The sequence below is a fragment of the Carassius auratus genome, chromosome 42 (assembly GCF_003368295.1).
Source record: "Carassius auratus strain Wakin chromosome 42, ASM336829v1, whole genome shotgun sequence".
NCBI classification, from domain to species: domain Eukaryota; kingdom Metazoa; phylum Chordata; class Actinopteri; order Cypriniformes; family Cyprinidae; genus Carassius; species Carassius auratus.
The window spans coordinates 12,080,670-12,106,379 of NC_039284.1; the positions used below are offsets into that span (position 1 = coordinate 12,080,670).

The 25,710-nt window shown below is 36.0% G+C and overlaps 1 protein-coding gene and 1 pseudogene across 2 annotated transcripts; one reads left to right on the plus strand and one right to left on the minus strand.

The window, feature by feature from the left end:
* Window positions 1–911: 911 nt before the first annotated feature.
* LOC113060667 (zinc finger protein 395-like) lies at window positions 912–7,960 on the minus strand. 2 transcript variants are annotated; one of them, XM_026229778.1, is made up of 10 exons: window positions 7,619–7,960; window positions 5,107–5,333; window positions 4,803–4,990; window positions 4,620–4,726; window positions 3,482–3,675; window positions 3,277–3,377; window positions 2,944–3,181; window positions 2,679–2,777; window positions 1,953–2,071; window positions 912–1,281 (listed from the first exon to the last, which is right to left on the minus strand). In XM_026229778.1, the coding sequence occupies exons 2-10, from the start codon at window positions 5,248–5,250 to the stop codon at window positions 1,170–1,172; spliced, it is 1,302 nt and encodes a 433-aa protein (XP_026085563.1). In that variant the 5' UTR covers window positions 5,251–5,333; window positions 7,619–7,960; the 3' UTR covers window positions 912–1,169. The 2 variants fall into 2 exon arrangements, with proteins under 2 accessions (XP_026085563.1, XP_026085564.1); XM_026229779.1 differs by lacking the exon at window positions 7,619–7,960 and adding an exon at window positions 7,518–7,614.
* An 8,896-nt stretch (window positions 7,961–16,856) lies between these two features.
* On the plus strand, window positions 16,857–22,499 carry LOC113060300 (ensconsin-like; annotated as a pseudogene).
* Window positions 22,500–25,710: the final 3,211 nt, after the last annotated feature.

The window sequence follows — 25,710 nt, forward strand, 5'->3', positions numbered from 1 at the left end:
TGACTTCAGAAAAGGAAATACTTGGGAAGTACTTTACAAAAATGTACAAATAGATTATTCTCTATCTATGTGGTTAATTGAATGTCTCTCAGACTTTACAGACTAGGATATCCTTAAAGAAGCTATGACACTGACTGTCGGAAGTTCATAAAGACTTATGGAGATATTCAGGTACATTCAGTTTTATGATGTCAAAGCATCATGCTTTGCAAAATATATTGAGCAACAGATCAAAAAAAACAAAAAAAGATAATGTGCATAAGTGTTTTACAAAGTAAGAAAATATTTGGACCCAGTATTAGGAATATAAACTAATCAAACAATTGGTTACACATAAATGGTCATCAGATTCATTTCACATTATTATGCAGAGATGTATATGATTTATTATCTTGCTGAGATTCTTTGGCAAACAGACAAACAGCGAGTGAGCAGGCTGGGGCGAGAAGCACAAAAGTAAATGAATAATTGCATATCATCATGCATGGTTGCACAGATAATTCATTAGTATCAATGTGACAGAAAAGTGAATCATATCATTCCACAGAAGTATACCCTGTGACACAGAAATACACTGATAATGACACAACAGGATTTAACACATCACAGATATCAAAATCGTAATAAAAAACCCTTATTTCTTCCCATTTCTTTTTCAAAAGTTTGAAATCAAAGAAAAAGCTGCTTCTCAGCAGGTAAACATGGCATACATAAACATAAATGTTATATGCTATTAATACATTTACTCTGCTTTCTTGCTTATCTACAATTAAGCATAAGCTGCCAATTTTGCCCCGAAAGCAATAGCCTGTAGTAAAAACTTCTCTCCGGTCTTATATTAGCCATTAAGTTGGAATGACAAGTAAAATTTCCATATGTGTCTGATGACGACAATGTATAAACCACATTAAACAAAAAGTATATGTCTGCTGTTGTATATGGCTGCATACTGCTTGTAAAAGAAAGGTTCGACTTCATCAGTTCTTGATATAAGATGCAGGAAGACTGCAGCACCAACATGGTTCCTCAGCACATTTCAAAAACACGCAATTGTGATGAAAGTTCAAGTCTCAAAAGTCTTAAGTCACAAAAGGTGCTCTTTTGGTTTCTTCCAACCATATAGTTCCAGGTTCATCCCCTCTCAAGTCTCTATAAGGTAAGTGTTTTTTTCAGTCGAGAAATCTCTGACATGCCTTTTTCCAGCGGCAGGCGGTGCACCACTGGTCTCTGTGTTCAATGCCGTACACCTTCCGGCATTTCTTGGCTTCGCCCCGAATCCTCCTGTTAGTATGAAATAAAATCAGAGTTAAATTTACCATTTCAGCTAAACACAACAAAATCATATGAAAAGCTATTTGCAACATTTTAAGGGTGAACTGTGTAATTTATACTACAGTTCATAAGTTTGGGCTAAATACGTTTTTTTTTAAGACATTGATATTTTTATTCAGCAATGATACATTATTCAGTTTTTCAACAAAATTGACAGTAAAGATTTAAGATTATTACAAAAGATTTCGGTTTCAAAAATAAACACTGTTCTTTTAAACTTTCTAGTCATTAAAGAATCCTGAAAACAAATGTAATACAGTTTCCACAGAATTATTAAGCAGCACAACGGTTTCAACATTCGCCCTATTCGGACGGTAATTGTTTCTCATGGGAACGTAAGGTATTTTCAGCATTTGCAGGGACTAGTTTGTGGTTTTATTTCATACTGAATCTAGAATGTCCATGTTTTTCTCCAACAACCAGTGTAAAACAATCCCAGCCAAACTGGCAAACTGGACTAGAATTAATCCATCAGAATGTAAGTTCTGTATTTTATGGTTTTGTATTTATTATGTTATTAAGCACTTTTCTTTTTCTCTGCCAATCTTTTTCTGATTTCAAGCGTTTTTTTTTTTCTTCTTTTTTTAAATCAAAAACAAAACAAACCAATCACATCCCACCTTGAAGTGCAATGGTTTCTTGGAGGTGAAACACTGGCAGGAAGTGGCTTGAAGGTGGCGTTGTTATTCTGGAGCCACTGTTCACCAACACTCACTGAACGACGGCGGAATGGTGACCCCTGAGGAAGAGAGAGAGAGAGAGAGAGAGAGACCACCCTTAGTCACAGAATGACGCACTGCAGTTTATCTTACAGCTGCAAACAATACTCTACAGTACAAATAATGCATCAGTGCAGCAAAACTTTGAACTGTTAAAAGATTTACAATAAGATATTCTTGTAATATAATTTTTCTGTTAATTTTCATGCATTAAGGCCATTACATGATACAATATTTCAGGAGATATAAATCAGCATGTAAGATGTTTAAAACTGAAAAGCTAGATCAAAATACACAAACCACAATATTTTTGACCTATCAACAAGCATAAGAGAACACAGTGTCCTCAACTCCACTAGATGGCACTGGAATATCATCCACATTTCTTGTGGGCGGAACAAAGGACACAAAAACATGTGCATGATGTTACTCCCATTTTCAGTAAAAAAAATGTCTTTGAGACCGCATGGTGCTTTGTATGTTCTGAAAGCTTTATAGTAAATGCTGCACAGCCAATTCATAACCTATAAATATTCACAGTGAAAAGGCCTCTTAGAAGACATCTGTGCTGAAATTTCTCCGGCCTTGAAGATGATAATGGAATCAGTTCATAAAAGAAATGCTCACCTGTTTGCTCTGGTGAACTGTGAGAGATGGAGTCCAATGACAAGACACAGGAACAGATACTGGTTTGCTCGGAGTCACAACCTGAATGGGTGGAGGAGCCTGAGGAATCAACATCAACATATTAAGCCATTTGTGTTCATTCATGTCCATAACCTTTATTTACATGCAAAAAGTGACATGTGACACTGATATGATCTTTGATGTGCTACACACCCTCAAGAGAAACATTTTGTTTATTACGCCACAACAATGTCAAGCATCTCACCTGGTAAGAGTGCTCAGAATGGACCTGCCAGAAGCTGCCCGGGGCGGACTGGCTGAGTGGGCTGGGCTGGTGCATCTCTGGGGTGGTGGGAGAGGAACAGGGAGGCGTGTGCCGGCTGGGACTGGATGGAGAAGTGCAGGAAGGCACGTGGCCACCAGAGGGAGTGGTCTGTTCCAGGTCCTGATAGACTTCAGTGTAGTAGAAATCTTCTTCCCTTTGGGAGTGCTCATCACTATGTCTGCAGGAAACATAATGCACCATGTGATTACAATAAAAAAAAATCCCAGATTGCCGCATTCATTGGTTTGAATGTATGGTGCTCGTGATGCTCACCCAAGATGAGAATTTCGGATGTGACGTTTGATGCCCACTACTGTGGTCAGTATTTTTCCACAGTTTGGCCACAAGCACCGATATGCAACTTTAACGGAGTTCTAAAAAGTGGAAAGCAACATGAAAAAGATGAGCTACACGCTGCATAAACAACCAACACCTAATATATTAGGTTTTATTACTTTCTTAAGGTTTTACAATGTACCTTGCGTTTCCTTGGCGTTGGCTCATTAAACAACATTTGGTCCAGTTCCATATCCAGGCCTTCATCAATGAGAGGGGCGCTCTTGTCCATCTCTGTGATGGGTGGGGATGGGGCGGGGCTTCCGTTTCCATGGTCGCAGCTCCAATATCCACCATCATACAGTTCGCCACCACCATTTTCCATCCGACACGAAGCTAACACAAAAACAATAACAGACCTTGATTAGACCTCAGATTAGCTTAATCAAAAATATATTCCAGTGGACACGTGTCCAGCATGTTAACTGTAAAACTAAATGTATGATTAAATATAGAATCTTTATAATAGAATAATTATATAAATAATTTATACAATGCAGATGAAATAACAAATGATAATGTATATATACACACTATTGTTTGGGGATCAAAGATTTTTATAAAGAAATTAAAACTTTTTTTGAGCACTGATGCCTTAAATATATCAACAGAAACAGTAAAGACATTTATAATTTTACAAACTATATCCGTTTCAAACATATGCTGTTCTTTTTAAATTGTCCATTCATTCAGAATCATAAAAAAAAAAAAAAAGGTATTTCTACTAAAATATTGCACAACCATTTTCAACAATGCTTTTAAAGACTGATTTCTGAAGGATCATGTGACACTGAAGACGGGAGTAATGGCTGCTGAAAATTCAGCTTTGCCATCACAGAAATAAATTACATTTGAAAACATATTAAAATAGAAAACAGTTACTTTAAATTTTTTCAATATTTCACAATGTTAGTTTTCACTGTATTTTTGATCAAATAAATGCAGCTTGTAAGCAACAAAGACTTTTTTCAAAAGTAAAAATCTAATTTATTAAATTTATATATTAATATTTAAGGAAGTAGCATCTTATTTACTCTGGATAGGATCCTTCAGGAGTGATTAAAAATCACAATGACATGCAATCCTGTTCTAGCTCCTTAAGGATTTCGCTTTACCAATGAAAACTGATCATGCAGTTGTTAGGGATTTCTTCTCGGTGACTAACACCTATCTCAGCAAGCGTTGACTAATCTCAGCTGGTTCATGCCAGATTTGTGCAGTGCATTGTTGCTTGTGACTTTACCAAAAAAATCAGACATCAAAAGTAATCTTCTCCTTACCTTGAGTGGCCTTCACCGGAGCGGAGTGCTGGATGACTGGACTGCACGACAGACTTGTAAGCACCATTGCAGCCATAATCTCATCCATGTCCACTGTGTCTGTACTCCTGCAGTGTTGAAGTAGAGTTATAAAGGAGTGTTTCATACTCAAAAGGTCATTCTGAAAATTATAACATGACGTACCTTCTTGGCACATCAATGGAGGAGGAGACTGAGGTGGTATGACTGGACGTGGGGCTCGTCCACACGTCTTCCAGCTTGCGATGAACGTGCTGGTTGAGCTGCGGCAGGAAGATAGACACCTCATTGTCCACGTGGTTATGCTGTTCGACCACACCTCCACATTCTTGTCCTCCACAGTGCACATACACCTGAAATGTATTGGGTAAAACACCATAAAATGGCTGAGCATAGCATTGTTGACCTTGTGTACCGCACCTGAGCATACCATTCATATTTTGATTAAATCTACATGAATAAAGCTTACCTTCTGTCCCGGGTAAAGCTTGCTTCTGTGAGGCCCACTATCCAGGCATCCAAGGGGTCCCGTTTCTGTCAGGCCCTCAGCTGAGGAACCACACACCAGGGTGCCCAGTGGGGACCGTTTCCCAAGCCTAGTCTTCGGCAACATTTTCTGTGCCTAGCACCTTCTTGACTGCTTTGAAGAACTCCTGATGGAGATGCAGCAGCGCTATTCAAACGACGAACAGGAAGCTGAGAAGAGGAAACAAACAAATGATTACGGTTCTGAGCACTCAGCACATTTTATTGTTAGAAAGAGAGCCTGATGTTTTGGTGATAGCAATTTTCTGTACGTCTCATTTGGTGGTTTTATAAAAAATTAAAAAAATATTAGTATTGGTCTCAACATTGCTGTCACCTGTTGAATCTGATCAGTGAAATCAGCATGAGTAACCAACCATATTTCTGTGAAACATCCGACAACTAAATGTCAAACTATTAAGACATCACAGAACGAATGATGCAAAATCTAAAGTTGACGTGCAACTGTGCACACCGACTATGAGTCACTGTCAGCACAGAATGAACTCCAGGGAAAACTGCTTTAAACTGACGTAGTTCATAAAACTGCTATGGTCATGCTAGGCCCTGTCACTTGAGAATGTTCACTCAAGAATTTAGGGCACAAAGGAATCGCCCATTATTACCAGCTGCTGTCAGGTATTAAGTTTCCTCTCTTCCAGTAAAAGGTGATTCAGAGTAACTGTAACTGATTGAAGTGGAATTTCCTTTGATTGGCAAATACTACACATTTAACAGCATGAAAAAGAAATTACTTCTTGCAATTTTATTTGTATTATGTATAAAGTCATTCATTGCAAACAGATTATCAGAGGTAAATAAGAACATGTGCCAAATCCAAAATGTAAATGTCCTGTAAACCAGGGGGGGTAAGAGCTAGATGCTGAAAAGTGACAGTAAAGACCTTTATTAAGCCACTTTAGATTTGTTTCAAATAAATGATGTTCCTTTGAACGGTCTATTCACCAATGAATCCTGATAAATGTCAGTTTCAGCAGAAATATCAAACAGCTGTATTTTCAACACCTGATAATAAAACATATTTCCTGAGCACCAAACCAGCATATTTCTGAAGGAAATGTATTGGTATTGTGTATAACTGGTATTAGACAAATCTATAACAACACAGCAGAAAATACTGTGCAAAACATTTTAAAAGACTTGATATTGCCCAAGATGATAATATTAAAATGCTTGAGTCTAATAAGAACAAGTTTTTCCTTGAATGTTAAAATAATAATAATTTAAACAAAAGTGTTATAGTTAAGTGTTATATATATATATATTTTTTTTTTTTTTTTTTTTTTTTTTTTTTAAATGCAAACGCCTTTTATCTACATCCAGCCTGCAACAAAATCCGTTTGCCTTTCCTAAATCGGTTTAAAACTAATGATATCTGGATGATTATAAAAGTTGAAGAATATGAGATAATGGTTTCGGAATATACTAGTGATAGAAAGCCACGCCAAAAAAAACGACCCGGCTATTCTATTACGTCATAACGTAATTACGTCATAGCGTGCTTCTTGGCACACCGGCTAGGCATATTACATGTTTCTAAAACATTCCGAAGAGACGACATTGCAGGCACGTAGCGCTGTTTTATACTAACAGTGGTGCTAACGGTGATTAAAATGTATCCCTTTTTTTTGCAGTCAAGATTCAGCTTATAAAAACAAAGTCAGAACTAATAACTTGTAGAAAAAGCCTACAATGAACATTATCAGAGCCGATACGTTTTAGCATAAAACATTATTTATTAAACCATGATCTCGTATAAACTTATATACAATCATAAACGTTTTATTTGTAACATGCATGTTGTTTGACCATTAAAACAACAATTCGCTAGTGACATGTTTGAAAACCCATTCTGTTTCAGACCGGATTTGTGAACCCGTTCATTCAATTCACTGAAGATATCGAACTCAAAAGAAGCGTTTGTTCAGGATCACACATCAATACTGAAACGGATGCTCACAGCCGCGTTGCAGAAGCGAAGCGACTAGAACCCGCAGCCGGAGCACATTAACCATCTAATATTCATTCATTCAAAACACTGAATGCTGACCATAATATAGCAACTTGACAGTTAATCTCTTCCAATGAGGAACAGTTAGAGACAGTTCCTGCAGATTTCTAAACCAGAGTTAATAAACCAACTGACTCTTTTCATTCTGTTTAGAAACGCAAAAAAATGCAAAAGTGCACAGTTGTGTTGATATTAGTAGCCTACAGAAACACTAAAACAATCTTCATCCTAAAGGATTTTAAATCGAAGTTACTACATCGCATGAACAAACCAAGTTATCAAACATGCAAAAGCCTTTTCATATGAAGTTACGGTATACTAACCTTAATGGCAGAAGCAATGCAAGTCTTTACTGAGAAGCATACAGAGCAACGAAAAGACGCGAATGCATTGAAACAGAGGTTAAAACTTTCAATAAACCTACCTTTTGCCAATTTCAACACACCCCCTTTCCCACAAGGCTCGCTCTGACCGGCCGCAACTTGAAAATGTCCTTTTTCAGAGCCCAGAAAACGGCTTGTGTTCATGTATTCAAAACCCTGGCCTGGATTTACACAATCACGCATAACTGTCCTTGTTTGACAAAGCACCACGCGCGTAAGAACACTACTATTAAAGCAGTCTGTTCTAATCTACAGTGTTCACTTTACACGCCATGGATGCGTCGAGCTTCTGTCTGATTCGGTTTTAATCCGCATTGCTTCCGTCTTCACAGAGATGTGTCGTTCCAGTGTAATCCGATGCCGGGTTTTTCACTCGGCGCCTTCTAGCGGGCTTCTGCTCTTGTAGTAAACAACCTGACCATGTGGTAGAGATGTCGACGCTCATTGGCTGAACACCGCTTTCCAAGACACACGCCCTACAATTCCAACTTGTTTACTCAGAAGTTGAAGAAGGGTCAAGAAACACAATGGACACACACAGGGCACTGTATTTCACGTACTCCTGCAGCTCTTTAATTAAATCTTTCTGGCTTTGCATTAACGTTACTCCTGTAAAATGCGTTTTCAGAGGAATGCAGAGAAACAACGTGCAAACGGCTGCATTGTTGCTTACTGTGCATATCATAATTTAAAACATATTTATTTTTGCATAACATTAAGTGTGCATTAAAATTGCACCTATTTAATGATCATAAATCTGCACGGTGCAGTATTTGTCTCTGTGTATGTGTGTGTGCTTCGTGTTCCTTGTAACTCGTGGCTGGCTGATGTTGCATTGTATGGATTTACTTTATAGGATTAACCCTTTGGGTCATCTTTGACTTGTTTTCAGTAAAGAATATGCTATAAATATATTTCCTGTTACAAAATATACAACATATGCAGAGTGATTTCAATGCAAAGACTTCACGTTTTTGAATAACTCTTGTGGGGATCTGATGTGCAAGTCAAGTAATTGCAATGGTTTATTTTGAGAGGGTTAATAAAATGTTAATCTATATGGTTACCAAACAGCATGTTGTATTTACACGTACAATAGAGAATATTGAGTTCAGTAGCAGTTTTCTTTCTTTCTTTCATTTATATATATATATATTCTTTCTTCTTCAGTAGCTGTTTTCTGAAGGGAGAGGGTATGAAAGGGTTACATAATACGAGTTTTCCCAGTCCTTGGCAAAGCCGCCGCACGCCCATTGGTCGATCGCTGTGACGTATCTCCCCACGCGCTGAGCTCGTGCACCAGTTGAGGCCAATGAAGTGCGTACGTGAGCGAGAGCACGTACACGTACTGGAACATACTGAACCCGCGTGCTGCACGTCGGCCACAGATCCGCGTGCGTTTCCCAAAGACTGCAAGAGCAGGCGTCACGTGAAGAGGGTCTTTAAACATGACAGCGGTTTTATTATTGTTATTTATTTACTCACCATCGAACGTGAGTATTAAGCGTTACTTACAGAAATTATGTCAAAGAAATACGTTTAAAGTTATTTTAATAGAAAGTTTTAAAGGATTTTGTCACCTGCAGGGTTTCGACATGTTTGGGCAGCTAACATTACGTGTGATCTAATAGAAATAATGTGTTGATAATCTAATAATAATGTGTTGATAAGCTTAGGATAAATCCATGGTGCAGTCTTTTTGCGCAGCTTGATTTTTATGTTTTTAATAGTGTATTTGTCATTGTGCATAAGCAAAAACATTAATTTACATTAAGAATTTATTAGATAAGGCATGCAAATGAAAGTAATATATGGTAAAACATAGGCGTTGCATTGAAGTATCAGGTTTATGAGGTTTTTCCTAATATTGTAAGAACAGGTTCAAAACAGTGTTCACCTGCTCATAAATCAAAACATCCTTAGTAATGTTCGGTGAAACAGACCCCAGATATAAAACATTAATAAATGCAACAACACATTGTCAAAATATATAATTCTGTGGTAAATGCCCCTGTGGTGAATGCTTCATTTTATGTAATCTAATATCTGATGTATTACATAGTATTTTTATTGAGATCTAGTTTTGAGTTCAGTATAGTGTCTATTTAATATATTAATGAAAAAAAGGATGTTTGAAATTACAAAAAAAAAAAAAAAAAAAAAACAGTTGACAACCATGTGCATTGCATATTTTGAAAAATTCTCTACACTTTCTACAAAACGTTCAACTAAAAAAAGCAAAATGTTTATTTTCCCCCCTGTTTACGGTCACAAAACTTTTACAAAAAGCATATGAGTCATTTTTTTCTTTAAATGGTTTCTTGCATGTTTACACTACTAATTAAGTGTACATCATATACAGTTCATCAGTTCAGTACATCAAATATCATGTACAGTTGTTTAACCGCTTATTTCTTTAAAAATAAAAATTGCATTATCTTATTTTAATGATTAAGAATCTCAGCTTCTAAATGCCTTCATAACAGTTAAAAAAAGGTAAGCATATATTTTTCTAAATAAAAGAAAGTAAATCTCAACAGAACAGGGTGGTTCTGTTGATAAAGAGTCTGTTACTTTAATTACATTTTATAAGATTTTTTTGTAAATCCAATTTATTCACGCACATTGGAATTCATACATTTGTTCAAAACCTTAAAAATATTCACCACCTGATTATATGCAAAAAGTAAAACATACACAGACCAGTCAATCTGAGAGATAAATCTAATATATCGCCACTACTATAAATGTGAATGCAGAATAATTTCACAATAATGGACTTTATTAGAAAAATAAAGGAAAAATCTTAATTTCTTTAGGTCTCTCTGCCAGTGATGCGGACACTTCCGCTTCTTCTTCAAATGGAGTTTGATGGGCACTTATGGGAGTAAATGCCACAAAGCAGGACTTCAGACCAGCCCCAGAAGGATACAAAAACCTTTTATCTCTGATAAAATCCCCTCAAGTAATGAGGGCTTTTGCTTAGTATGAGCATTTCAGGTTGCATAATAAATACGGTGGCATTCTCTGCAGACTAGTTTCCACCATTTGAGGTCAGAGGTGATGCGGTTTGTCATCTGAGTGGGGGAAAAAATATATTAAGAGGGTACTTTTTTATATATATATATATATATATATATATATATATATATATATATATACAAATGTTTGTATTATGAAGTGAAATTTCACTCAAAGAGTATTATAAACGTAGAACAGGGTCATCCATAGTGCTTACATTTTCTCAGATAGCTTGAAGCATTACCTAACCCTCAGTTCGTTGTTCCGGCCCCGCCGTTTTCTTGAGTTGGTGGACTTGAATCTGCAAAAAAGCAAATATATAGTCATACATAAGACCATCATGTATATTTCTCATGTGTGGTGAAATGTGAAGCATTTTCACTGGGTTTGAATTACTCTCAATCATGTTTTTTGTCCTGGAGAGACATACCACGAGTGAGAGTGTGACTTCTCCAGGGTCTGTACACAGCGTCACCATTCACAGCCTCTAAACCAACAGAGACCAGATTAAAGTGCTCAAATCTGCTGACTGAGGTTGATAGTATTGCTAAGAGATACACAGCTATTCAGATTCAAAAGAAATTCATTCACAACTCTGTTTACCCATTTCATCATTTGTAATGTCATTAGCAGCAGGGTTTTGTCTTTCACCACTTGAATTGTCCATTCTCGCCTGTTCAATTAAGAATTACACTTGAGTACAAGATATACATCACATTTATATAATATTTTATAGAAATATTGCAAGTATTGAAACCATAATATTGTGAATTTATTTTACAATAAAAAACGTATGTATTTTACATGCATGCATTTCCATTTAGGTTTCACAAAGTATGACACTCACCACGTTCACAAGTGTGGATGCTTTCTGCTCGGGTGCGCTGCTTCGGTCTAACTCAAATGATTCTCTGCAAAGCAATAAATCAGTATGTAGTGTTGTCATGCTACTGGTGATTTTTTTGCACTGAATGGGTTAAGTCTTTTGTATAAAACACAAAAGTAACTTCACTGCAGTTTTTCTACGAACCCAATTTATGACACTAAACAAGAATTTCTGCCAGTGCAATAAAGTGTAAAGCCTAACGTTTATCCCACATGCACCAAAGTTCTTGACTGCCCTCTGATGGCCGAGATTAAAAGCACCGCTGAGGGTACATCGCCAAATAAATGAATATTAATATGAAAATAAAAAATATAAAAATTATATTGGATTAATAGTAAGCTTTTTTAAACATAATTTTTTTTAATTGGTCATAACTAGAACACAACTAGAAATCCGTGGTCAAGTTGTATTAACAACATTGTTCCAGAACAGTTTTGCATATTTTTTAAGGACTACAATGCTGGCTGTTCTGATTCACAAACTGTAAGCACGTTTTTTTCACACAAACAAACACACACACACACGTGTGACATCATATATACCTTGATGAACAAATATTATTTGAATTTACATCTCGCACAATTCAATGCACTTTGAATGGAACATATACTTTCACCTTGAACTGGAAAATGTGCAGAGCGGGGGGGGGGGGGGGTGGGGGACGGTGGGGGGGTGGGGGGTGCGAGGACTGGAATTGAGAACCGCTAACCTACCCCAGCCCAACCCTTTCCTTACAGTAGGACAAATACAGTGTTGGTAGCATAATCTGATAGGTAGCATTATTTATTATTAGAACTCCGGAACACAGCATAACAGTGTGTTAAGGGGCGTAACATTTCAGTCACACATTTGAGGTATTCGGCCAATCATCACAACACACTGGATAGCTGGCCAATCAGAGTACGCCTCGCTTTTCAGAACGATGAGCTTTGTAGAAATTGATGCATTTCAGAAAGGCAGGACAGAGAGAAGAAATAATAATGTACCTTGTGGAAAATGTGTTTTCTGAACCTTAAACCGCAGAAACATTTCATTACACCAATTACACAAAATTTTCTTTTTAGCAACATCATATGAACCCTTTAAATCTCTGGGGAATATTTGTAGCAATAGCCAAAAATACATTGTATGGGTCAAAATGTATTTCTCTTTTATGCCAAAAACCTGATCCTGAAGATATTTTATAAATACTGTTAATGTGTCAACTTATTAGTAATATCCATTGCTAAGAATTTAATTTGGACAACTTTAAAGGCAATTTTTTCTAATAGTTTAGAATGCAAAATTTTCAAATAGTTGCTTCTTGGGCAAATATTATCTTCAAATATTATTTTCGAAATCGAAAAATGTACCCTTATGACTGGTTCTGAGGTCCAGGGTCACATATATCATCAGTATGCAGACAGTATGCATAGACTTCATAGAGTACAGTCTCACAATATACCGCCTATTTGCTTGGGCTCTCTTTCATGTATTCTTATGTTAAGCATGATCTAGTATGAGTAAGACGCTGCTCTCGTGTTTTGTGACAGAGCCACATTCCTGCCTCATTCCTTACAATTTTCCACAGTAGAAAGACCTGATGTCTAGGAATGTGGCTTACAGCAACAGAGTGGGTGATTTGCTGCTACATACTGTACCTATAGGACATGTATAGTTGCCCTTTTCGCCTGACTTCATCTTTTGAGGCATACTTTTTTGTAACTAACTTCCATCAAAATCTTTTAAAAGTCACTCAGAAACCACTCACTTTTTACAGCTTGCACAGAGAACGAGGAGTGCGATGCTAACGATTAAGAGGATGGCTATGGAGAGAAATGCAGCCTCTGGTTGCTCTGTGACCGCCCATCCTACCAGATCAGTGCTGATCGGTGCCATGATTGTGATACCTACAGGAAAACAGATCAGATATTGAACACATTATTTCATGTACATATACACTGGAACAAAAAAAAAAATGGTTTAGAAAATATTTCACTTAGAACCTGAAATTTTCATAAAGAATGGCAAAAGTGGCGAGTAACACTAAAATGTGAAATTCTTAAGTAGAAAATTAACTACATTAATATGATGCACATCTACAATACTTGATTACAGCTTGTAAAAATGGATCCTCTACTCATTACATTGGCAATTATTTTAATTATACACTTTGTATACATACATACATACATACATACATACATACAAGTCTTTATCATAATGTATACATTTTAAGGAGTGGATATCATACTTTTTTTATTGTGCCTGATTGCTAGTGCTTTACCCATAAAAGAAGGGATCTATTTAAAAATAGATTCAGAATCCTGTCACAAAAGTTGGCCACAAACTTATAAAATTCTAAAGCTCATGAAGCACATTGGTTACCAGAGATGTTTCCACTGGTATTACCAAAAGTTTTCCAAAACTGCAATTAAGCGGTTTTAAAGCAACAAAACACCAAAAAAAAAAAAAAAAAAAGTAGCATAAAACTAAGTCTTCTCAGGCCATAAGAAGGCTTTGCTCAAGCATGATGCCTGACATGCAAATGAATCATTCGAGTCAGACCTTTTGAATGAATTGGTTGGTCCAGTACAGAAAAAAAAAAAGTAGTCTTAAACTGGATCTGACTGAGCCGGATCTGGAGTTAAATAAATTACTAGATTTGTAGTGGTTAACAGCTCACTAGGGAGGAATACTTTTATTGAAAAACCATGTAAATTTCAGTCCATTTCTCACGAAAATCTAACTTATGGCTTCAGAAGACTTGGAATATAGCGCAAGAGTGGTATGGACTATTTTTATGATCTCATGATGTTTTCATTTCCTTTTTGAAGCTCCAAGTTTTCGTAGTCATGTAATAAGTGCACTGCCTTGAATAACCAGAACCAAAATGTTTTGTTCCACAAAAGAATGTAAATGATACAGGTTTGGAACAAAAAGAAGGTCAATACTGTCAATGATGAGAGAATTTAAATTTTTGGGTAAACTGTTACATAAAACATAGAAGGCACATTCTAAGAGTTTAATATTGCTTATTTACTATCCATATAAAACTTTAGCTGGGATCGTTTTTTTAATGATAATGGTAAACCCTCTTTCTTGGTGGTTATACTGTAATGACATGTCTTTAACATATAATTATAAATACAACAGAACTACAGGTACGGTAGGTAAACCTCACCCCAAAACCAAAATAACACATGGAACAGGTTCCTGACCAAAACTTAGAGATGCACCTGCTCTTAGTCATTTACAAACAGTAAAAAAAAAAAAAAAGCCAAAAAAAAAAAAAAAGCCAAAAAAATTAAACACCACACCTCCCCCAGTTTCGCTGTTCGATTATTACGCTCATTGAAGAAGAATGTAAGACCAAAGAAACTTTCTTAAAGAGACAGAAACTAAATAATTAACTATATAATAAGATAAATCTCCATAGTGACAATGACCTAGTCAGGATTCATTTTAATAGAGCATAACAGGTGCAAAATATGAGCAAAAATATAGCGGGGAAAAAAGGATAAATTACCTATACAGATAATTCAGTGAGCTCCTTCTGTCAGTGAACTCTTGTTTGAAGCCTTCAGATGCAGTCCTCCTCTACTCTTGTATCCTACATATCAGTGCAGACAACAGACATCCTTCAGCCAGCTCCTGTCAGCGTAACACTGACTTTACCTTCCTGACAGTAAGGGAAAAATGAGCTTTGACAAGCCACATTTCCACATTCTTTCAGTCGTTTTCACATCAGATAGACTGCTAATCACTCATTGACTCCTGATGCACATTCCTCCCTCTGACCCACTTTCAGATGTACGTAGCCTACTGATATCCACTTTCAGAATCAAAACACTTCATGAATGACGTTCTATCATAAATACCCAAAAAATGTTTGTTTATTAATCAGAAATTAAATCTGATAAGTACAGAACATTACTGTAATGTAGGGACTTACTATTCCATTTAGCTGCTCCTCATTCAGAAGAGTTTTTAGTGTAACTAATAGAAAATTTGCATTTACACAAATTAAAGGCATACTGGGAACATTTTTAAATAATTTTCTTGCCTTTGACACTCATTTCCAGATAAATGTAATTTGCATTTGATAATGGTGTAATGTTAGGATATAGATAAAACTACATTATATATCTCATTATTCCAAAGTCCTATTCCACACACACACACAAAAAAAAACTGTAATTGTGGAACTTACCTGTATAATATAAAAACTGATTAATAATTTAATTTTAAAAGAATTACAACATTTTAATGTAATAATTACATACTTTTATATAAAATATATTTTGACATTTGGTTTTATATCCAGTGCTAATATAAAAGTTTAAGCTGAAGTACTAAAATTACAATAATATTTACTGTAATATTAATATAAATTGTAAATTACTAAACAATACACAAACACACACACACACACACACACGTTGCTCATACATAAAAATTCAAATTTTTTGAAAGCCAACTCAAAATATGAATACATACTATAGTATATAAGGAATACTAAAATAACAACAACAAAAAATCTTGATATTTTAAATATTTTTGCTGAATAGTTTGTGGAAACACCTATAGTCAATTCCCATTGTGACAACATGCCCCACCCCATTACCAATCAATTTATGTTCAATGAACTGCACATCTGTTCATATGCAATAATGGTAGGAATTTTCAATAGCCTTTTTCTAGTTAAACAAAGTTTGTACAAAAAAATAAATAAATGTATATGGGGCAGAGAGTGAAAATGTAGTCTGCAGTCTCGATCTCTTTATGCATGAATGGTGTGGTTCAAAACTGCGTGCTGAAAGGGTGATTTATGAGTTTACCCAACCCATTGCTCCAGGGTGATTGTCCCTAAACATGTACTGCAAGTTGTTTTAGATAGAAAAGATTTACTAAATGAAGACTAATGCAATGTAATACTTGTGGACTATTACATAAAAATCCACAGTTTTTACTGATAGTGAAGGCATAACGTAATCTCTCTGTCTAAAGCAGATCCTCAAGCCGATCAGAAGCATTATGGGATGTGAAAAGATTTGGTACTAGAACCTTAAATCTGATCTGTGATTGGCCGTATATTTTATGTTACATCTCACTAATCGATCCACAAGATGAAAGCAAGTTTTCTCTGCACACCAGCATGCAGTGTCATGCCTCCCACAATTTTGCATATCACAGTCAGCCAGATAACCACTTAGAAAAAAAAAAGCACTTGCATCCAACTAGGTCTCTTTTGTTATAGTGTGAATATTTCATCCTTGCTGCAGCTGCTTGTATGTGGTCAATGTGACCGGCCAATGCAATGCAAAGGGCTCCGATGATTGTTAGGGGGAAAAGCACCTCCAGTAACCACAGCTGACTCCAGATGGGTGGGCATCTTTTGTGAGAGCATGGCACATGCACACTCTGTACTTACAGAAGCTTATGGAGTTTGCCTGCTGTGCACGTGTGCTAGACGCAGCCCAGACAGCAGCAAATCAGCTGTTCACACAATCTCCCTCAGGATGAATTTCTGTTTCACACTCGGTCTCGCGCTCTCAACCAGTCTATTCCCTGTTAGAGATGCACTAATAAGCCGTTGGCTGGAGTGGAAGACTTGTGCAGAGGGAACACAGATGCTCTATATGTATTAAGACACACACACACACTCACTGTAAGATGTCAGCTCATCTAAGCCTGACAGAGCAGGAACGTGCGTGGAGGAAGACGGCAAGGACAGCAGAGCTGGGTCTCACTGCATTTTTGGAGAAAGGACGGATGAATATGTGCGACACTGCGAGGAAGCAGAGAGGTTGGTGAGATGCAGACGATAAATATGACATTCATTAACCCCATCTGCTAATTCAGAGCTCAAAATAAACAACTTTGACAGTGCATGTGCATCTTAAAATTCTGGAAACAAACATATATAGATCCTCTTATGTGGCATAAGCTGTTAGACCCATCTGAGTACATATACTAAATAACAATACACTTCTTCATGGTAAGCTCAGTGACATTAAGAACGGGTTATGCTTGTGTGTGATGATGCTAGCTGTGCGTAAGGGGTTTATAAGGGTCTCTCATCACATGATAGATGTCTGTTACACAACGCCCCCGAAGTCAAGTTCTTCTGCTTTAATTTTCTTAGACCAAGTGACTATTATATGCTAGCAAATTCTGCAGCTCTGATATGTTCTGCATCAGTCATGCTCCACACTTCACCCCTCGATATCATTGTTGTGGTGATCTGGAGTGTGAAGTTCACCATCGCTGCATACTCTCAGTCAGGCGCTGAATTTGTTGTTCTACACAGAAAGAGTAAAACAAATGTTGCCTTTGTAATGATCTACAAGCCTTTTGCTGTCTTGATTCAGAGGACAAAGTCATAACTGGCATGAGACAGGCCTCATGTACACCTCTATCTGCCTTTTGGCCCTTAAGTGAGTCAATGGGATTCTTACTTGCCTGAATAACAATGAAACCAATGTGTCACTCAAAGGGCTGAAGTAACATCCTTGCATATTTATTTCAAGAATTTGTAAAGACAAAGAGCTCAATCATGAAGGCTTCCTCTATGCTATGCATTCCTCATTGTCATAATGCTGTAAATCATCACACCTTGTACCTTGTAATCTACCTGTCTGCTTTTCAAACTGGGTTGAAGAGTTTGCTAAATTTCAGCAGAGTGTTTAAAGACCAAAACACTAGAAGACTTTCATGTTTGGTGTTCATTATCTTTTTTCTATTTCTGAGCACTAAGTAAACAGCCTCTTTTATTTTTATTTTTCAGATTCCAGATCTGATGTGAAACCCACAGCCCTGGAGCAAAAAAGAAAAGCATGTGCTCCACTGAACATTACATCAGCACAGATTATCAACAAACGAAATGGAAACAACACAGGTCTTAAATAGCTAATATTTATCCATCAATTCAATTTGCATTTTCCTATCTCAAACCTTTAGTGCCTGATATACTGCTGCCATAGACACAATGTCAACAACGATTGTCTTTAAAGCTGAATCTTCCCAGTTGCTCATTTGTCTCATTCATTCCAAAAAAGTTTATTATATTATGTGCTGCATGACAAATTTCAATTTTATAAATGTAGAGTCAAATGTGCTAAAAGTGGATGAGATACTGCGATTGGCCCATGAACGGAGAGAGGCGCGTCAAAAACAGCTGGGTATTTTTCTTACTCTGAACATATAACATTATTACCAATTGAAGAACAAACGGAAAGCTTTATTAAGTTTTTCTTGGTGTACCTGGACTGTAGTGCTGCGTGAGCACGGCTGGCTGGCAAAGGAAGAGAGGGCCAAGCAGTTCTACGAGAAACATCTTGAGGAGTGACGGAAGAAGTCAGATGAGCGGCGACAAAGAGAGGAAAAGTGGACGGCGGTCAAGGAGAAACACAAACAGAGGCTCAAAGAAGAAAGAGTGAGTTTATGCATGAGATAAATAGTGACTGATGCTTGGTGGGAGAGATTTTGTTTGTATAGCATACACATGCTTCCAGTGAAGAGTTTGGACATTGTAGAAAAAAAATCATACACATATATATAAAAAGCATAAACTCTTTAGAAGTTTTCAAGATCATGAGAAAGAAATTTAGTCAAATGTGTTCAGATTTTTGACTGGTAGTGTACACCATCTGTTTGTGTGGGTTTCATAAACACTTTAGCACTGACAGAAGCAATGACGATGAAAAAAAGAAAAAAAAACCCTGTGAAGATTTTGCAACCATGATTAGAAACATATGGAGCATGGGATGATGGGTGTGTTCTCATCCGGTGTTCTAGGAGCGTAACGAGTCTGTGGTGCAGAAGACGATGGAGAAAACTCAGAAGACCAAACAGAAAACTGGTCACTGTTCACGAAGGGTCACCAAGAATAAAATCAATAATGGTGAATATTTAAATGCACGATTCAAAAAGCAATAACTGGTGCTAAAACACTCTTCTAGCCTTGCATCTATTTTCCCAACTCCCTTTCTGACCTCCCTTTCTGAATTTTCCTACTTCTCATGCTCATAAAACCCATTTCTTTGTACTCATTCACCCATAAAAAAAACAAACATACGTCTTCAGTTGTTCATATTTGTCGTCGTTCAGGCTCATGTCATACCACGAACTCCAGCACCACACGAAAGCCCCAGGTGCATTGTGGGAAAGTGCCAAACAGGCTTGCAAGCTCAAGTCCAAATTTCACCATCCGCAGAACCACCAACAGAGAGCTGGTTAGAGACGACAATCATTTTTAAGCTATTTGGTTAAATATAAAATTAAACAATTCTTCGCTGCATGACATACTGCATGTGGTTTTTACAAAAAATATTTCAGGTGGCAAAAGGTGATTTTGAGGGACAGGACTTGAAAAAGCCACAACTACAAGCAACAATCCATGAAATCAAGCCCAAACAGGACACAACTTCCAACATCATGGTACATGTTATATATTTCTACAGAACAATCTCTTAGACTTCAGCAAGTCATTCCATTTTATATCACTGCTGTCTATTAGACACAATATCAAAGCTGCACTATATGGTAGTAATTTTCAGGTTTGTGTTATTCGTTCTTGAAAAACATAATTGACTAAAGAACTCCAGAAGTAACTTGCAATTTTACGTTCCAACCACAGAGGGCGACAGAGGCGCTAAAATTATGTAGTACAGCTTTTTTACTTTCTTTAAAGGAATGAGTGAAATCAAACTTTCCTCAAACTCTCAAATTTATACTTTGACATTATGACCCGTTCTTGCTTTATTCACCCATTTCCAAGGCTGCAGAACAGATCACATTTCAGACAAGTCACATTTAAACAAGACAGTTTGCCTCCACTGCCAGAAGAGGAGGATCTAGAATCTGCAGAAACACCTGCTCAGTGTCTGCAAGATAACCAACTCCAGACGAATCCAGCTACTAATGGGCCTCTGAATCCCATTCCTAATGGTAAATCAAAGACTTGCTCAGACACATTTTGCAATAATTCACACATTTTTATAATATTAATAATTCAGTTTAGTGTACTATGGAACAAACAAATAAATTGCAAGTCAACAAAACTATGAATGTGCAATATGCAATTTATATGTTTGTTCCATAGTACAATAACTTAGTAGCAAAAAGGTTCTAAACTGAATATATACATTTTATACATTAATTAATACATATAAAATTCCTCTCTCTCTACTCTTTCACTTTTAGGACCAAGTCAGATTGGTGATGGGGCTCAAGTCAGACCTCCTGCTTGGACTACAGACGCTGAAGGGGCCACTCGCCTGCTGACGGAGAAAAGGAGACAAGCCTGACTCCAGAGAGAGGAGGAAGAGGAACAGACTGAAGCAAGAGAAGGAGAGGTTTTATTTTAATTATTATTCTTACCTTTCCACTATCAGTGAATCTTGCTCTTTTGTGTCTTAGTATTTCACAACTGATTTTGATTATAAATGTTAAATTGTATTTATAAAATGAAAAGGCCGCAATTCAAAGTTGTTGTTTGCTGAAGTAACTGGACAGTTAAATATGCTAAAGTTAAAACTACATATCTAAAAAACAGTTTGAACTTCATGATGGCAGATATAAATTCTTAATAAAGTGCATTAAGCACCTAACTGAGCTTGTGTGGCTCATGTTTGCAGAAAGAACAGAGAGGAGCTGGCCTGTCGAAGAGGGGAAGAACGAGCCAGAGAGGAATCCCAGGCCCTGAGACTGGAGGAGAAGAAGAGGAAGAGAGAGGAAGAAGAGCGATTGAAGGCTCAAGAGCAGAACGCTCGCAGACAGAAAGAGGAAAACAGGCTTCAACAGCGGGTATTAAAAGCTTATGAATGTTTAAAATCACTCTTCCAAACCTAGTTTAATATATAAAAACCATTTCCAAATTGTTTACTTATAGTGTACCCGAAAGGTGAATACATTGACCATCGCAACCAGCACTGGTTTGAATTTGTCTGACCAATGGTGAACTGAAGGAAACATGTTTGAAAACAGTCAATATTGTAAGTGAATCTGGTCCCAAAAAAAAAAAAAAAAAACACATTAGGCTTTAAATATAGCGATTACTGTGCTCCTCTCATTGACATTACCATCTTATACGTCTTCAGACCAATTATTTTTTCTCTTAAAGCTAAAATCATATTTTAAATGGATTATTGGAAATAATAAAAAAAAATCCTAAAATGCTCCATAATCTATGCAGCCCTGGTGAGCATAAGCAGCTTCTTTCAAAAACACTGAAAAACTTACCAACCCTAATGTACATTGTGCTTTAAGTTTTTCCCAAATCAGCGCCTGGAAGAAATCATGAAAAGAACAAGAAAGACAGATTCTGATGACAAGGTAAGACCATCACTGGCAGGAGCTTTGTTTATGCCCCATCTAGAGGCCCTGCTCAATTTCTGTCCCCTTTAGAAAGCTGCATCAGTGAAGGACAACTTGCCTTGTGAGAATGTGAAGCCTGTGATCAGGCTACCAGATCCAGGAAAAATGCCAAAGCTGGAGCTGAGGGATGAGGAGGATATCCTTCCCACTGTGGCCTTCAAGGAGAGACAGTCCTTCCACATTCTTTCTGGCCTGGATGAGATACAAGCCCATCAGCAAACCGGTATGTGAATGCATTCATCTGACTTAATGTAAATCTGCATTTAAATCAAACAAACTAATATATTTATTTAACATTACACAACTCGAGCTTAAATTTGATGATTCAAGGATTAGATTAAATTTGTTTTATACAAGTTATTTAAATACAATGTAATGATATCAAGTAAAAACCTTTTGATAAAAAAAACATTCATTTTATATATACACTATTCAATGCATGCCACCTGTTTTTAATATTATAAATACATCTGATTTAAGTAAATTCATATTTAAAAGTTGCCATACAGTTGGTATACAACATGTTAATGTTTCCCTCATGCTTTAGAGGTTATTTAACCCACGGACCTGTCATATGATGCCAAGACCGTCAGAGCAACTGAACATCAAGTTTGTGTTTCTGAAAAACACAAAAACAACATATGCACTTGTTTTCCCTGCACTTTAATAAACCTGTAGTTGAATAAGTCACACTTCTTTATACAGATTACAGTTCCCTAATTAAAATACCTAAATTACTGCTTCATTTGCTAAAGTGACATCATGCATCACTCAGTAAACATAACTTTGTATATGTGGTAAGATTCACATAATACAGTAATAATAATAATAATTATAATAATAACAACAACAACAATTAAAATAATTATAATACTTGAATAATTCTTAATGACTTAAAGGAAGACTATCCACCAAATAAAACTTGAATTTTTCATTTTTAAGCTTTACATTTCATAATATTTAATATTTCCGCCAGTATGTTTTGGTGTTATGGTTTCTCCTTGAATGTCTGAGCATAGATCTAATGGTCTTATGGATTTATCAGTCTTTTCTATAAATATACAAATGTAAATGGCAATTCATCTAAATGAATCCATACTGTTCACTACTGTTTAAAAGTTTGGGTAAGTATGATTTTAAAATTATTAATACCTTTTGTTCAGCAAGAATGCATTAAAATGATCAAAGGTGACAGCAGAGACTTAAAGGGTTAGTTCACCCAAGAATGAAAATTATGTCATTAATGACTTACCCTCATGTCGTTCCAAACCTGTAAGACCTCCGTTCATCTTTAGAAAACAGTTTAAGATATGTGTGCCATGAACGCACTCACAACAGACCCGGAAGAGAAGACAATGCTGAATAAAGTCGTAATTTTTGTTCTTTTTGGACCAAAATTTATTTTCGATGCTTCAACCAATTCTAACTGACCCTCTGATGTCACATGGACCACTTTGAAGAGGTTTTTCTTACCTTTCTGGACATGGACAGTACACTGTACACACAGCTTCAATGGAGGGAAATCTAAAATATCTTAAACTATGTTCTGAAGATAAATGGAGATCTTGGTTTAGAACAACATGAGGGTGAGTCATTAATGACATCATTTTCATTTTTGGGTAAACTAACCCTTAAAGATTGTTTAAAAAAAAAAAAAAAAAATTAAATAAATGATGTTCTTTTGAATGAAAGGATCCTAAAAAAAAGAAATGTATAATAGTCCCCAACAAATATGAGCAGCTATAATTTCAGCACTGATAATAATACATTTTTTTTAACACCAAATCATAATTATTTCTAAAGCATCATGTGACACTGAAGACTGGTATAATGATGCTGAAAATTCAGCTTTGCATCACAGGATATATATATATATATATATATATATATATATATATATATATATATATATATATATATATATATAAACACATTGTAATTTCACAATGTTTTTATTGTTATTATTTCAATCAGATAGATGCAACCTTGGTGAGCATCATAAAAATAAATCATACAAACCCCAAACCTTTGAATGGTAATATCTGTGTATTTGTTTTTAACCAGATATCTAGAAATCATTCATGTAATTAAGAATCTCTCTTTGCAATGCCGCTGTTTTGACTCATGATGATACACTAGTATACAGAGGTCATTTTGAGTGTGTCATTATTGCTGACCAGTGATTTTGTATCCCAGTATTACACCAGAGAGGTGAGCATATTAATGTCCACAGTTTCTGTAGCTGGTTTTGCACTGCTGCTATTAATCTGTTCCAAATAAAAACACCCACCCACAAGAGGCTTCTGCAGATTTGGTGTAATAAAGATGTAAACAGTTGTAGTCCTTTTTTATTGGTGTAAGTAAATAGGCTTTAAAAAAAACTGCTGGTTGTTGGAGTTTATGTAACCTTTTTTTTTTTTTTTGAGTATTTTCACATTGTACAAAAACACTATTAAACAGGAATAACCATCACATGTCCCGCTGAGGAAATTGAGAGAGAACTGAATGTACTTGTACCCAGAAAACGTTGTTACATGTTTAGTAAATGGTGACAAACCTCAGGTGAGAAGAATCCTGAGAGGGAATGTGGTTCAGTATAATAATATTCAGATCTTTTACTAGTTAACTGAATATGAATTCAACGAATTATGGCAAAAATGTGACGTTGTTGTACAATGTTAATGGTTCTATGAAAACATCCGAGTCTCAGACAGGCCAAAATGCCCAATTTAACTTCACGTTAGATAATAATTTATCTAGTTTATCTAATCGTCCAAAAAGATTGGATTTGTGCCTCTAATTCTCAAATAAATAAATAAATAAATGGGACAACGAATTGGTCCCTATTCCTGGAAAGTGCCACATGCATCCATAAACAGACACTGAATCTCGGTGGATTGAATTTTTGCAGCATTTACCAGATTTTGTGGGATTAAAGGGAGTTTGGACAACATTTGGTTGAATCATCCCAGCAAAGCCGCATCAGATGACACAAATGCATCGCTGTTTGAAGACTACAGTGGAGTTCACAAGTAAATTTGGGCTAATTGCGTCACCTGTCCACAGCTGCTGATTGACTCTCTGTGAGTCGACCAACTGTGAGCCGTATATGTCACCTCATATTGGTTTAAGATGATGAACATGAAGTATCTCAAATAAATCTCTCTGAAAGAAGTTTTATGTGTTTATATATCCAGGTATATTAAACTGAGGCGTGTCGACAGCCTGATTAAACGACGTGGACAGATATAAACAAACGTAGATGTTCGAGTCGACCAGCAGGTGGCGCTACAAGGCAATAAACATTTCCAGTATTCCCTGTGACTAGACTAAATTTAAGGTTTGAAAATTGTTTCAACATTGTTGCAACATTGTCTTTCAAACACATTAAAATTCACAAATTCACAAACTTTTTTTGTCATCTCATCCTCTTTCACCTAAAATATTTCCTTGAAATACACCTGAGATTTTAAAAATAAATAATACATTTATTAAGTATCGCATTTACATCTTAATTAGTTCAATGACATTGGTTATGCTCACATGACATGCAGCTAAACAAATAAATATAACATTTTCTCAGTAAGTTTTTATTTTTATTTTATTTATTTATTTTAATAAACCCCCCTTTGGGAAACCTTGTGTAAAATAATATTTAATGCACTTCATGTTGTTAATAACAACTAACTCTTCATATATTTACATTTACATTATATTAAAATCATTATGGCACAAGATTGTCTTTAAATCAAAGTGATGAGTTAGGTTAAAAGTAATCTAAAAGAAGTCAGATCATATTATCATCACATTACTAAAATGTATAATGTAACATTACTAATTACATTGCTAAAATACTTTTTTTGTCTT